The 15,869-nt window shown below is 44.3% G+C and overlaps 1 protein-coding gene across 1 annotated transcript; it reads left to right on the top strand.

The window, feature by feature from the left end:
• Positions 1-6,551: 6,551 nt before the first annotated feature.
• LOC125481201 (oxysterol-binding protein-related protein 5-like) lies at positions 6,552-14,818 on the top strand (the record flags this gene model as incomplete). The annotated part of the gene is made up of 4 exons (XM_048592434.1): positions 6,552-6,699; positions 10,598-10,671; positions 13,565-13,645; positions 14,717-14,818. Coding segments are annotated over 4 exons (405 nt in total), but the record flags the coding sequence as incomplete, so codon positions are not given.
• Between the last annotated feature and the right edge of the window lie 1,051 nt (positions 14,819-15,869).

Below are 15,869 nucleotides of genomic sequence, written 5' to 3' on the forward strand. Positions count from 1 at the left end.
AGGAGCAGAAAGGCTGACGTTTCGGGCCTCGACCCAAGATGCTGCTTGGCCTGCTGTGTTCATCCAGCCCTGCACCTTGTTGTCTCAGGTAAGACAGTACCTGTGGGACGACAAAACAGAGCTAATGGTTCAGTGATTAGTCAGAAACATAATCAGCAAGGGTCAAGAGAAGGAGATGGGTTTCTGGGACAGGGAGTTTGAGGAAATGGGAGGGAAACTGGAGAAAGATACAAGTTGTTCAGGGTGAGGTCATTGGAAAAGCTTAGAAAGGAAGTGAGTTTGGGGGATAGTTGACTGGAATGTGGAAATGTATCAAACAAGAAGAGGAGAACAGGGGAGCTGGGAAATTATTATTTCTAAAATTCTGTAGCACCAGATGGTCACAAAAGTATTGTCCTGTCTCTTTTAGATTTAGATAAAAGCATTTGAAAGACAACTTTTAAGTTCCAAACTGTTTTCATGTCTGTGGTTTCCTATTCAAATGAATGCCAAAACACATGATTGCAGTTCTGCGAAGTATTACTAAATCTGAATAAATCATCTTATTTATTGGCTGTCTCTCAAGTTTATTTTTTAGCCTTGGTCTCTGAGTCACAAGGTTGTGGATTGAAATCCCACTTGAAGGCAGAAGTCAGATAGGAAGTTAAAGTGAGGCCCCAACCACCCTCGAGTGAATGTAAATTTCCCCATGGTGCTATTTTGAAGGACAGCAGGAGAGTTTTCTCCAGTATCTTGGCCAATTATTTATCTCTGTGGTCATTATCACGTTGCTGTATGTGGAAGCTTGCTGTGCACAAATGAACTGTCCTGTTTCCTGAATTACAACAGTGACTATAATTCAAAGATATTTCATTGCCTGCAGGAGGCTCTGGGATGTCCAGTGGTCGTGAAAGGCGGCTTTATAAATTTCTTTTACAATTTTCTGTATAATTCCTCTTTATCACTGTGACCAAACTGGCGAGTTATGACTCCCTCTATTGACAGAAAATGGAATTTTGATTTACTTGGCAAGTTTCAAATTTATTCAAATTGACATTTACAAAGACTAGTTAGGTTTAATGTAATTTGATCTCTGTGCATTTATTTACCTCCCCATTTCCCTATTTGCTGTCAGAGTAGTAAGCTCAAATTTGATGCTGTTGTGGGCTTTTCTCTGGGAGTTCCCACCAATGGCTAGGCAGTTTTGAAGTAATTTGTTTTTTTTAGATGAGCTGTCAGAAAAATAAATCTAAATTTAAACTAAGACCCTGCTTCTTAAAACAAAAAGGAGGTCCCTTCAGTTTCATTTGCTCTTTATCACCAGTAGAGCAAATATTAAAACACAACTCATAATGCTACCCCTGTTCTGGCTTGGTAAAACTTGGTAGCCAGTCTGCAACGTAAATGGCTGTAGACATAAGGCTTAAATATCTCCCTTGGTAAGGGCTGCAGATGCTGGAAGCCAGAGTCTGTAGGTGTGAAGCTGGAAAAGCACAGCAGGCCAGACCGCATTTGAGGAGCAGGTAAGTCAAGGTTTCAGGCTGAAACCCTTTGTCAGGACTACCCTGATGAAGAGTTATGGCCCAAAACGCTGACTAACCTGCTCCACTGATGCTGTCTGCCTGGCTGTGCTTTTCCAGCCTCACACCTACAAACTTAAATATCTTCCTAACATGCTGGCCAACATTAAACATGTCATTTAAATTCTGGTCCAACAGTTTCTGCTTGGTTTCTCAGCACTATATATTTGTGTTCTTTGTTCAAACAAATAATAAGAACAAAGGAAATTACAGCACAGGAGCAGGCCCTTCGGCCCTCCAAGGCTGCGCCGATCCAGATCCTCTATCTAAACCTGTCACCTATTTTCCAAGGATCTGTATCCCTCTGCTCCCTGCCCATTCATGTATCTGTCTAGATACATCTTAAATGACGCTATCGTGCCCGCCTCTACCACCTCCGCTGGCAACGTGTTCCAGGCACCCACCACCTGTTATTCAAACCTGCAGGAAAGCCGGCAGTTTAATCCTGCCCTACTCCCTTCTTATGCATGTAAATAATGATATCCAGGCCACTTTCTCCAAGAGCTGGAAATTTCTAATGTTTGCTTTGGTTCTGGACTGCTGCTTTGACTTTTTATCATCTTATCATGGAAACGCAGAAGTAGTTTTCAGATTTAAATTCAGGGAGCACGTGCATAGTAAGAGAACAATGTCATGAAACAGTGAGGTTACAATATTTTTATATGAAGCCTTTTAACAAGATAACATGTGACAAGGGTTTGTTTGTAAATTGCAGTTTGGAACGTGTCCTACTGGGGTATAAGTATGCAAGGTCACAATGAATGAGTTGTTAGTTTATGTGGCATGGGACAGAATGAAACAGCCAACATGTTGGTTGGCATACATACTTGGCAGACATATTTGGGTCATCTATTATTGTTTAACAGTTTACTTAAGGTGTAGCATCACCTTCGTAACTGTTTTCCCAGTCATTCAGACAGTGCACAGATCCTTGAATCTAGCATTTACAAGAAGCAAATTATTGTTGAATTGTCACTTCATTCATAAATCTTGACTTACTTCAATGATGAATGGCTGGGAAGTTGACTGCTGGTATTGACAAATTTATCCTGTTGTTTATGGGTAGGTCATGCCTAAGAAACCTCTCACTTTGTTACATTGATGCCAATGTCATGGGTGTGCAGTAATAGCATGGGTAGGGGAATACTAACTTTGATACATAATTATTTAAAATTAACATCTGGGATGTTATGAGGACCCAGAGAGTTTACTGTGCCAGCATACCTAATGCTTGTTTATGTCTCCTGGAATGAAATGAGTTGGATATACACTAACACCTAATGCTGCAGCTTATCAGGAGGAGACCAAGCGAAATAATCCATTTGGCCCTGCTAGCTAAAGACATTTCCATCCACTTCAGGCTGTCTCTTGTGTACTGTTGGAGAGTGCAGATTTATGTCGAGCTTCTTTCTGATAGTTGCCTGGTTACGTTTGTGCAGCAGTCTTAATGTAGATGAGCCTATCAAGGGGGTGTCTTAAAAGCAGGAGCAGTAAACGCCATCAGAAAGTGACAGAAATTAGGGCACAGTGTCCCTATTGAGAACTAAATCATCAGTTGTACTCGGATTACCCATGAAACACTGATGCTGTAGAGCTATGTTTGGAATGAAGAATCACAATTGTTCCACTGCAGAAATAGGCTGTTTGGGCCATCATGTGTGCATTGTTTCATTTAGTATTCTAACTTAGTACCAATGTCTTGCCTTTGTTTAAATAGAAAGATTGTACACCGTTACAGTCATCCAAGGCCCTTTCGAATGTCTCAATTGAACTGACCTCCACCACACGTCTAGGCAGTACATTCCACATCATAACCACTCACTGTTTGGAAAGATATTTCTTACCTGATGTTTGCCTTTTTTTTTTTTGCAAAGCCCTTTAAAACCATGTCATCTGGTTCACCATTCATTTGCAACATTTTCTCCGTATCCACTCTGTCCAGGTACTTCATGGTTTTGTATCAAATCACCCCTCCGTTTTCTCCTCTCCTTCCTTTGGTCTGGCTGGTAACCATGATGTGGAGGTGTTGGACAAGGACAAAAGTCACTCAACACCTGGTTATAGTCCAACAGGTTTATTTGAAAGCACTAGCTTTTGGAGCATTGGCTACACCTGATGAAGGAGCAACACTCTGAAAGCTTGGGTTTTCAAATAAACCTATTGGACGATAACCTGGTGTTGTGTGATTTTTGTCCTTTCAGTGTGGCATGCAAACCTGTACACAGTACTGCAACTGAGATCTAACTTCTATCTTCTACAGTTGTCATAACCTCCCTGCTCTTATCCTCCTCCCACTATTGATGAAGCCTACAATACTGTTCGCATCATTAACAGCTCACTGTACCTGTCCTGCCACCTTTAATGACTTGTATACATGTACATCCAGATCACTCCTGCTCATGCACAAACAGCAGGCTTCATTTTGTAAGTGCATCACCTCACACTTCTCTGCATTGAACTTCACCTGGCGCCTGTGCATCTACTCCCCCAACATGTCAATGTCTTTTCAAAATTTTACTCCACCCACCCCGCAGTTTAGAATCTTCCCAAGTTTTGTGTTATCCACAAACTTTGAAGAGGTCCCTTGCACACCAAGATCCAGATTGGGTGAAAAGGTGCCTATGCTGAACCCTGCAAACACCACTACCAAATGTCTTCCAGACCAAAAAATATCCGCTAACTCCCTGCTTTGTATCCCTCAGCTGGTGTTACATCCATGTTGCTACTGTTCCTTTTATTCCATGACCTATATATTTCCTTGCAAGCCTGTTGTCTGGCACTGTGTTGAATTGGAAGTGTATATGCACCATATCAACATCCCTCCCCTCCTCAACCCTCTTTGTTAACTCCTCAAAACGTCCCAGCAAGTTAGTTCAATGTGACTTTCCATTAACAAATCAATGCCAACTCTTCGGAATAATTCCCAGTATTCCATGTGAATCTCAATTCTATCCAAATAATTGTTTCTAGAAATTTCCCCATCCCCCCCAAATTGAAACCAACTGGTCTGCAATTTCTGGGCTGATCTTGCCAACCTTTCTGGTTGTAAATGTTTGCAATTCTCCAATCCTTCTCCCAAATCCAAGGAAGATTGAAAGATAATTTGGCAGTGCCTCTGTAATTTCCACTCATTTTCTTCAATATCCTTGAATGCATCTAATCTGGTCCCAGTTTCTGACATTAAGTATTGACAGCTTATCCAATATGTTGTTCTTAACAATTTTAAACCCTTCTGGTGGGGGGAGTGGGGCCGTGTCTGTGGTGTAAAGGGTAGTGTCCCTATCTCTGAACCAGAAGTTCCAGTTTGAAGTTTCATTCAGGAAGTGATGGCCAAGGAAGGTGTATTCAGAGCATTGCCAAACACGTCGAGTATCTGCTTGTAAACCCTTCCAATGGCAAGTGATTAGAGCAGAAACCACGGGATGGAAAGAAACTGAAGACTCTATTGCCATTATCTGTAGCTCCAAGTTGCAACATGCGTGTATTTGTTGCCATAGCAACTAAGACTAGATAGGGAGTTGGTTGACAGGATGACCAAGGTGGATCAGATTGGTGCCAACGATGTGGGATTTCATAGAATCATAGAACAGAATCATTGAATCCCTACAGTGTGGAAACAGGCCCTTCGGCCCAACAAGTCCACACCGATTCTCGGAGCATCCCGCCCAGACCCATCCCCCTATAACCCACCTAATCTACACATCCCTGAACACTATGGACAATTTAGTATGGCCAATCCACGTAGCCTGCACATCTTTGGACTGTGGGAGGAAACCGGAGCACCCGAAGGAAACCCACGCAGACGTGGGGACAATGTGCAAACTCCACATAGACAGTCACCCGAGGTTGGAATCAAACCTGGGTCCCTGGCGCTGTGAGGCTGCAGTGCTAACCACTGAGCCACCGCATTGCCCCTAATTTGATCGTGTTCTGGTTGGGATGGATTTAGGTCTTCCCCATTGCCCCACACATGGTGGTGATTGCGGTGCTATGGGTTGGATCTGCCTTCAGGCACAGAATTAAGGCGGAGGAATACCCCAGGAAGATTGATACATATTGGGGCAGGTTTATGTGTATTAACCATGGATTCCTGGGACATACTTGCCTTAAGGAGTTAACCAGGAATTTCTGAGCATTTCTCCTGATTTTAACCTCCTCTAAAATTTAGCATTTTCATTGTTGATTGTTGAATCAATAGGATGGAAATGTCCAGGCTCAGTGGGCTATCTTCACTTCCTGTTTGATATTTACATGTGTATCCTACACCAGCGCACTGTGCAGTGGTGTTCTTAGCACAGAATTTCACATTCCCTGCCCATACATCGTCTTTGCTTGGCAGCCATCTGTCTCTAATGAGCTAAAGAGGAGAGTTGAGAGTCTGTCAATTTTGCAGCTAACAGTGGAGCAGGACTGTGCTAATGAAGTTCAGTTGTGACAGATACCCAGCTGTGGGTCACTCATCACCAGGAACCCTGGTTGGAGAGTGTACAACAGCGATTACCTGACCCGGGGCCATTTGGCCTTTGAAATGGCAATATCTAAGCTCGCGGCTAGCTCAGTGGTTAGCACTGCTGCCTCACAGCACCAGGGACCCGGGTTCGATTCCACCCTCGGGCAGCTGTCTGTGTGGATTTTGCACATTCTCCCCATGTCTGCGTTGGTTTCCTCCCAAGGTCCCAAGATGTGCAGGTTAGTTGGATTGGCTGTGGGAAATACAGGGTAGCGGGATGAGTTTGGGTGGGATGCTCTTTGGAGGGTCGGTGTGGACTTGATGGGCCGAATGGCCTGCTTCTGCACTGTAGGGAGTCTCTGATTCTGTCGGTAGCCTCGTTGGCCGGGTTCTGGAATGCAGATATTTGCTCATTTGGGAAGTAGGGGAGAATGCTTATCTGGAAGAGAATTCTTGGAATTAATTTGCAGTGTTCTGGAAAGAGCATTTTAAGTTCTTGTGAAATGCGTTGGGATTTATCAGTGCTTTGCTGTATTCTATAGAAAACTCATGCGGTGAAGGAGGATCATGTCTTGTGGCGCAGGTTTTCACTGTGTACTGGATTGGCAACGCCACAGAAAATCGACCCTCGCAAGTTGACCCGAAACTCTTCCTTTGGAGGTTACAATGAGATTTGCCCTTTGACCCCAGGTTTGTTGAATTTGACTTTAAGATTTATTCCACCAAACTCTGGTAGCTGTGCAGAGAAAATAGTGCAAGATGTCAGCAAGCAGATTGTAATACGTCATGATTTCTGGTACATTGCACATAAAACAAATGCAGCCCTGACAATGATGCAACTTTTATTCTTGCACTAAATGGGATTTTTAAAATGCCTTAATGGCTCAGTTGGTATTTGATCATAGAGAACGTAAGAGCTGATCTCATCAGTGCAGACCAAATCTCCAAATATGGACTGTCCAGTCGGATCAGCATCAAACTGAGTGAATTCCCTATTCCTCTAATAAAGGTAACATGGTACCGAGCAATACAGACCAGAGTTTGTCTAAATAAAAACCGAAAGAACTGCGGATGCTGAGAATCAGGAACAGAAAACAAAACTTGTTGGAAAAGCCCAGCAGGTCTGGCAGCATCTGTGAAGAAAAAAATCAGACCGAACATTTTGTATCCGGTGACCCTTTCTCAGAACGGTTCAAATGTTGCCAGACCTGCTGACATTTTTCGGCAACTCAGGGGAAGGCGATGGCCTAGTGGTATTATCGCTGGACTGTTAATCCAGAGACCCAGATAATGTTCTGGGGACCTGGGTTTGAATCCCGCCATGGCAAATGATGGAATTTGAATTCAATAAAATATCTGGAATTAACAATCTAATGATGACCGTGAATCCATTGTCGATGTTGGAAAAATCCATCTGGTTCACTAATATCCCTTAGGGAAGGACATCCTTACCTGGTCTGGCCTACATGTGACTCCAGACCCACAGCAATGTGGTTGACCCTTAACTGCCCTCTGGGCAATTAGGGATGGGCAATAAATGCTGCCTAGCAGCGACGCCCTCATCCTGTGAATAAATAAAGAAAAAAAAACTTCTGTTTTTGTTCCAGAAATTGTCTGGTTTGATTCTCATTTAATACGGGAGCAGCAGGTCTGATCACTGCATTAATTGCTGGGTTAGGGAGGGGAAAGTTCAGTCATGTATCCAATTCCTGTTCAAAGACGACAAGGTGTAGAGCTGGATGAACACAGCAGGCCGAGGAGCAGGAAGGCTGACGTTTTGGGTCTGGACCCTTCTTCAGGAAAAAAAAACTCCTGTTCACCTTGCTGAAAGCATGAATGTGCCTCTTTTGTGAGGAGAGAATTGCATTTGTATGTAACCCCCCCAATAGTTAAATAGTATGTCAACATTCACTGCCCTGGCTAACTACTAACAGCTTAAAAGAGGCTGTTACCATTTGTAGGACACAAAGTCAGTCCATTTTGAAGGTCAGGGTGTAGAGTCAAAGTTCGCAGATTAGTGGTTAGAGCACAGTGAAAGCTACACATACATGGAAGGTGATGTATCTACACTAAACCTGAGATGATGTGTCTGCGGATGTTATTTGATACGTGTTTCTCATGGTCCTGGAAGCAATTTATTATTCACACCAATTTATTATTAAAAACGAGCTTTCCAATGTGTCTGTGATGAACACACACCACTAAATGTCTCACCCACCACAGACATTCCAGTCTCCATTTTGACTGTGTGTAGACCAAGTTGCGCGAGTCCAGGTCTGAACAGCCACCTGCACTCATTATGTAATTTATTGTGTGGTTCTGCATAAATACCCTGTCACTCTGCAGGGTATTTTTAGTTTCATGGATTTTAAATCTCACCGCTGTTTTAATATCTTCCTTGTAAAATCAGCCTGAGACATTATTTAGCAGATTCAGTGTCCTGAATGTATGATTATAATATATTACAACAAGGCAGAGCATCAATGCATTGCCCAACGTGGGTAGAAATCTGGATATGATTAAGTGAAAAGTTGTTTGTTTAAGCAGGTGACATTACTACAAAGGTAAATGAAGGGCATTTCTTGAGTTAGAAGGAGCTGATCATCAACTAATGCAAACGTTTGCCACTTCGAAAATCATCTTGAATGGAAAATAAATCAAGCTTCATTTAATGATACACTAACAAAGTTATACTCCTTGAAATTTCTTGTTACAACGGCCCAGAAATTCCAATCAGAGTCAGGAACACTATCGTAGAATCCCTACAGTGTGGAAGCAGACCATTCGGCCCATTGAGTCCAAACCGATCCTTTTGAAGAGCATCCCACCCAGGCCCACCTCTTTACCTTATCCTTGTAACTCCGCATTCCCCGTGGCTGATACACCTAAGCCTGCACATCCCTGGACACTATGGGACAATTTCCCGTGGCCAATCCACCAAACCTGCACATCATTGGACTGTGGTTGGAAACCAGAGCACCTGCAGGAAACCCACACAGACACAGGGAAAATGTGCAAACTCCACACAGACTGTCGCTCAAGAGTGGAATCAAACCTGGGTCCCTGGCGCTGTGAGGCAGTGGTGCTAACCACTGAGCCACCGTGCCGCCCTATGTTGGAAATAGGATTTCTGACTGCAGTCAGACTGAAAAAACATTCTTGTGCTTTAATTGACTCCTCCTCTCGCAGTTCCCGAACAGGATCCTCCAGTGGCGTCCTGTCCAGGAAATAGCAGAGCCAGCAGAGCAGAAGACTATCATCAAACCCATGCCCCTTCTAAGTGCCATATAAATGTTCAGCAAATTTGATAGCCATTGTACAAGGGTAAGTATGTGAGGTAAGTTTGGGGTTAGGGTGCCAGGTGGGTGAGGGAATAAGGGATTGGTGTGGAGTGGTGAGGGGATAAGATATCAGGTAGGAGTCAGTTCGGGAAGATGGTGGGTGGAAAGTGGGGACTGCGGGCTGTGTCAGGCTGGGGTCGAGGTTGGGGAGTGTATTTAAAAGCCTTCCTGTATGCTGTAGTGTAGACCAGGGTGCTCAGGCTCTGCAGTGCCGCGCTGTCCCCACCTCGAGGCGAGGAGGCCCAGGTTCAAGCTTCCCTTGCTCATCCGAACAGATAAATTAAAATTATTTAGACTAGGTGCTAAGGACCTTCACAACAAATTTGTGTAGGACAGCGTCCTCCTGATCTTTTCTGATCCACTCTGCATTCACCATGACTTTACTGAACTACAGAGAGCGTTGCCATTTCAATGCACCACCTTGCTCCCTGGCCAACATCTCCGTCTCTGGCTTGCTGCAGTACTGCAGTGAAGCCCAACCCAAGCTTGGGGACCCTGCAGCCCTCCGGACTCAATATGGAGTTCAATAATTTAAGGGCCTAAACTCTCCCATGTCCCAGCCCCCCACCCCACACTCCAGGCCTTGTTACCACATAGCCTGCCACTACACACCCCCTGTTGTTAGTCACTAACAGTCGCCATTAACAACTATTCACCCTCCCAGCCTGATCGTTAGCAACTCCTTTGTCTGTCCAATTGTTTTTCTCTCTCTTTGGGCTCTATCCTATCGTTTACTCCCTACCCCACCCACCTCCCTATTTTCTGCATATAAACTGACGTTTTCCCAGCCACCATCAGTTCTGAGGAAGGGTCACCGGACCCGAAACATTAACTCTGTTTTCTCCTCCACAGATGCTGCCAGACCTGCTGAGCTTTTCCAGCAACTTTGTTTTTGTTCCTGATTTACAGCATCCGCAGTTCTTTTGGTTTTTACAGAGAGTGGTGGGTGTGTGGAATGCGCTGCCGGCAGTGGTAGTGGAGTCAGATACTTTAGAGACTTTTAAGCAACTCTTGGATAGGCACATGGAGGATAGTAAAATGTAGGGTATGCAGGGTAGATTGATCTTTTTAGGATAATAGGTCGGCACAACATCGTGGGCCGAAGGGCCTGTACTGTGCTGAAATGGTCTATGCTCTATGCTCTTGTTGCTCCCGCTGTCATTGTGCTACCGTTTAGCATAAGTTCCTAATCTGTTATCCTGTGTGCACATTAATGTTCTTCCTGTTTCTTTCCTCATTTGCTACAGGCCCTGAAATGGAAAAGAATGGATTTTCAGCTCTTACTGATGACGTCACTTCAACGCCCATCTCCAGCAGTAAGGTAGGATTCTGGTAGATGCTGCCTACCACTAACCTATACCCTGAGTGAGAACAGGCTCAACAAGCAAGGACAGCATAAACCAGCAGGTTCCGCGTCCAAATCAGTTATACTTCTCCTTTTGAGCATGCCTCTCCCCTCCCCAGATACTGGCCAGAGTGGCTATGCAGAAGCTTTCCATACAGTAGGAATTACTGTGTCAAGTGCTCTATTTCCACACATTGGGATGTCCTTATGGCCTCCTACAGATTCAGTTTAGCCACTGCTGCAGCTCACAGAGCTGCTACAGAATAGAAGGAGACCATTCAGCCCATCATGCTTGCACCAGAGTACAGAATACTAGCAAAACCAAATGCCTCCTTGTAGCCCACTTGAGCCACCCTTCTGTTTCTTCCCATGTGGTATGGAGAAAGCAATGGTAACAATAAGAGAGACCGAGAGACCATTGATAACAGAAGAAAAGTAATCTGAGCAGTGATAGTAGGAACTGCCGATGCTGGAGAATCTGAGATAACAAGGTGCAGAACTGGATGAACACAGCAGGCCGAGCAGCATCTGAGGAGCAGGAAACCTGGCGTTTCGGGTCTGGACCCTTCTTCAGAAATGGGGGATGGGAAGGGGATTCTGGAATAAATAGAGAGGGGGGAGGCGATGATGGAAGATGGATGAAGGAGCAGATAGGTGTAGAGAAGACGGACAGGTCAAGGAGACGGGGATGGAGCCATTAAAGGTGAGTGTAGGTAGGGAGTTGGGATGGAGGTTGGTCAGTTGAGGGAAGACGGACAGGTCAAGGAGGCGGGGATGAGGTTGGTAGGTTGGGGGTGGGGTAGGTCAGTGAGGTGGGAGGAGCGGTTAGGTGGGAGAAGAGATGGACAGGTCAACGAGGCGGGGACGAGCTGGGCTGGTTTTGGGATGCGGTCAGGGGAGGGGAGATTTTGAAGCTTGTGAAGTCCACATTGATACCATTGGGCTGCAGGGTTCCCAAGTGAAATATGAGGTGCTGTTCCTCCAGCCTTCGGGTGGCATCATTGTGGCACTGCAGGAGGCCCGGGATGGACATGTCGTCCGAGGAGTGGGGGTAGGTGAAGTGGTTCGCGACTGGGAGGTGCAGTTGTTTGTCACGAACCGAACGTAGGTGTTCCACAAAGCGGTCTCCAAGCCTCCACTTGGTTTCCCCAACGTAGAGGAGCAGTACTATCTGGAAGATAGCAAAGATGGTGTTAAGAGCCTGATTTTATATCTTACAGACTACCTCTTGGATGTTAGTGTAAATCCAGTAATTCCCATGAAGAAAATCAATCATGATTTCACTTCCATACTTAATTGACTGTTAATCTTTATTTGTTTTAAACCCATCACAAATGTAGCACAGTGCTGATCAGAACCTCATTAAAACTTTAAATAAAACACTGGTGCTGTTTCAGTGTAAACACAAATAAGTAAAGTTGTAAAATCAATAAATGTTTCAGCGAATATTGGCACATATTGGGGTACAGTGTAGTAAAATCCCAGGCTTGTTCCTTGAGTTCAGCTTGTGTGACTGTGAAAAGGCACAAAATTATACCTGCATGTTATGAAGACAAACAGTGAGGGTTTCTGCTGAAGATTGCAATCTAGCATCTCCTGGAAAATGTGAGAGGCTGTAATGTCTTGCTGTGATTACTGTCTAAGTCTAAACATAAATAATGATTGATGAAATAAAGTATGCAGACATCAACTGATCTCCTTTGCTCCACATCTCCACAAAGAGCCAGCCTACAGACAAATTGATTCACGCTGCATGATATCAGAACAAGGCTGAGCACGTTAGATGCAACAAATGTTGTGGCCCTATGATAATATACCAGTTGTGGTGCTGAACATTTCTGAGGCAGAACTTGTCACACCTCTAGCCAAGCAATACCTCTCCACTTATAAGGCAGAGATTGCACTCAACAAAGAGCCCAACTATGCTTTGTCCACAAAAGGCAAGACAACGTCTGCTTGTTCGATTGATGTCTCATCAGCCAATTCTCAGTCATTAGCTAAGTAATTGAAGGGCTCGTTGACTGCTATCAAGTGGCACCTAGCAATAACCCCAATTTGGCTCAAACCAGGCCCACTTGGCTCCAAGCCTCGACCCAAACATGGGTCAAAGCTTCGATTTCCAGGGGTGAGGTGAGATGAGTGTCCATGGCATCAAGTCAGCATTTTAGACAGTCTGGCATTAGGAGTGCTGCTGATTTTAATTTTACCCGATCAATGGGAAATCTCTGCGCTGGCGGCAGTCATACTTGTCACAAATACCTTGCTTTGTGCTTGTTGGAGGCCAGTCATCAGGTCTAGAACCAAAGATCTTCAGCTGCTTCACCTTTGACTCCTCACCCCCTCCCCCCATCAGAGACGATGATGTTCGGTTCCATTTATAACACCTCAGATAATAAAGCAATCCACATCCACTGGCTACATCCAGGCCTGGGCGGGTTAGTGACATTTGTCAGCACCCAAATATTGAATCCTTCTCCCACCATAGCAGCAGTGTGTACCTTCTACAAGATGAACTGCAGCACTTGCCATGGCTTTTGTAAGCCTTCCGCTTGAAGCTCCACAGCCGTCTGTCACCTCTGCCTCCAGAAGGATAGATGCAACTCTTGGAAATATATCTATGTTCCTTCATTGTGACTGGGGCAATACCTTGGATATCCTGACCTAACAGCACTCAGGGCGTATATGCACTATATGGACACGATCACCCACTAAAGAGCATTGGAGATGGGCAGTAAATGCTGGCCATGTGCCATGATTGGAAAAAATAGACCGTTGAATCCACCAATTATATCTTGATTAGGCATAGCTGTAATGTCCAGATCCCAGTATGCTGAGGTAGTGTTAACCTCATGTCTCTCTTTTTTTCCAGTCTGATTCCAAGCTATACAACGGCTACAACAAAGACTGCGTATCTCACATCTCTAAACTCACCAAGAAAGAATCTTTGAAGGTATGTGTCTCTAGGTGACAAAGCAATACCCAAACACTGGCACTGTGTAACTAGCTGCTCTGTTTCCTAGCTTATGAGATGCATTTGTTGATTTCATGTTTGTTTCAAAATAATCAGTTTTCTGATAGCAGCTCCACAAAGAAATAACGCATTAGGTTCAGCAGCAGGTCGCCTCCAAGCTGTGGGCTTTAGATCCTCAAACCCCTCGTAGGAACATGGATTAAAATCTGCACGTTTATTTTAGTACCATTCCCTGACAGAGCACAGAGAAGTGTAGGTGAGGAAGGCTTTTCAGCCCATTCAACTTATCTTCCTTTCTACAGAAACTTGTTCAGATAGAATCCAGTAATATCCTATTGCACTGTTCAAATGTTATACCTCATGTGGGCAGCACGGTGGCTCAGTGGTTAGCACTGCTGCCTCACAGCGCCAGGGACCCAGGTTCAATTCCACCCTCGGGCGACTGTCTGTGTGGAGTTTGCACATTCTCCCCGTGTCTGCGTGGGTTTCCTCCGGGTGCCCCGGTTTCCTCCCACAGCCCAAAGATGTGCAGGCTAGGTGGATTGGTCATACTAAATCGCCCATTGTGTTCAGGGATGGGCAGGTTATGTATATTAGCCATGGGAAATGCAGGGATAGGGTAGGGGGCAGGTCTGAGTGGGATGTTCTTCAGAGGGTCAGTGTGGGTTGAATGGGCCTGCCTGCACACTGTAGGGATTCTATGATTCTTTATTCCTAAGCAACACTTCTGTCTTCACTGGAAACGTTTTGACCTGTCATTCGGTGAACATGCTGTATCCAAATTGGCTGCTGTCTTTCCATGCATTAGCTGAAAGATGCCTTGGAGCATTCTCAAAAAAATTAAACATACAATATTACTGCAAAAACTGAGGTTGTATTTTTATTAATGGAAAAGTCTAAATTAACGGCTTAGTATGTTTCTTCAGTCTCCTTTACAATATTAATTGGTGCAATATTCCCCGTTGACTCCTTTGTTGAGCATAATCCAAGGTGTTCCGTGAGATTAATTGTTTAATTTACTAACAAGGTTGGCTTCTGTATTTTAAATAGGTTCAGAAGAAAAATTACAGACAGGAGAAGAAAAGGGCCAGCAAGGAGATGCTCAGTGCTTTGAAGGATCCTTCTGTAATTGTGATGGAGGATTGGCTGAAGGTAGGTTACCTGAGCTGTAGTTGTTCTGAAGAAGGATCACTAGGCCTGAAACATTAACTCTGTTTTTTTTTCTTCACAGACACTGCTAGACCTGCTGAGCTTTTCCAGCAACTTCTGTTTTTGTTTCTGTGATTGCGCAAATCCATCACCAAAGTTCCAACTGGCAGCCAAAGACAATCACTGGGTGTAGTATATTTGGATTTTCAGAAGGCTTTTGTTATAGTCCCCCACAGGAGCCTGGTCAGCAAAATTAAAGTATATGGGATAGGAGGTAATGTCCTGGCATGGATTAATGGTTGGCTAATAGACAGAAAACTGAGAGTAGAAATAAATGGGTCATTCTCACATTAGCAGACTGTGATTAGTTGGGTACCTCCAGGATCAGAATTTGGGCCCAGCTATTCATGACATGTATGAATGATGTGGATGTGGGGACCAAATATAGTATTTCCAAATTTTCAGATGATACAAAACTAAGCAGGAATTTGTGTTGTGTGGAAGGTGTAAAATGTTTTCAGAAGGATTTGGACAGGCTTAATTGGTCAAGGACATGGCAAGTGGAATATCATGTGGAAAAATGAGAGGCGATTCACTTTTGGAGAAAAAGCAGTATTCCTTAAATTGTGAGAGTTTGGTAAGTGTAGGTGTACAGAAGTGACTGAGCTGTCCTTGTCAATAAGTCACAGAAGGCTAACATTTGGAAGCAGCAAGCTGTTGGGAAGGCTAGCCTTAATCGCAAGATGATGATTTGAGCACAGGAGTAGTGAATTCTTGCTTTAATTATGTAGGAGCTCGGTTGGACCATACCTGGAGTACTATGTGAAGTTTTAGTCTTCCTATCTCAGGAAAGATATCATTGCCATAGAGTGTGCAACAAAGTTTCACCAGACTTGCGCTCAGGATAGCGGGACGGTCCTATGAAGAGATATTGAGCAAACTGGACCTGGGTTTTCTAAAGTGTCAAAGAATGGAAGATGATCTCATTGAAACATTCAAAATATTTGAAGGATAGACAGGGTAGATTCAAGTAAGATATTTCCCCTGTTTGGAG

The sequence above is a fragment of the Rhincodon typus genome, unplaced genomic scaffold (genome assembly GCF_021869965.1).
Source record: "Rhincodon typus isolate 14 unplaced genomic scaffold, sRhiTyp1.1 hic_rhity00001200, whole genome shotgun sequence".
Lineage (NCBI taxonomy): Eukaryota > Metazoa > Chordata > Chondrichthyes > Orectolobiformes > Rhincodontidae > Rhincodon > Rhincodon typus.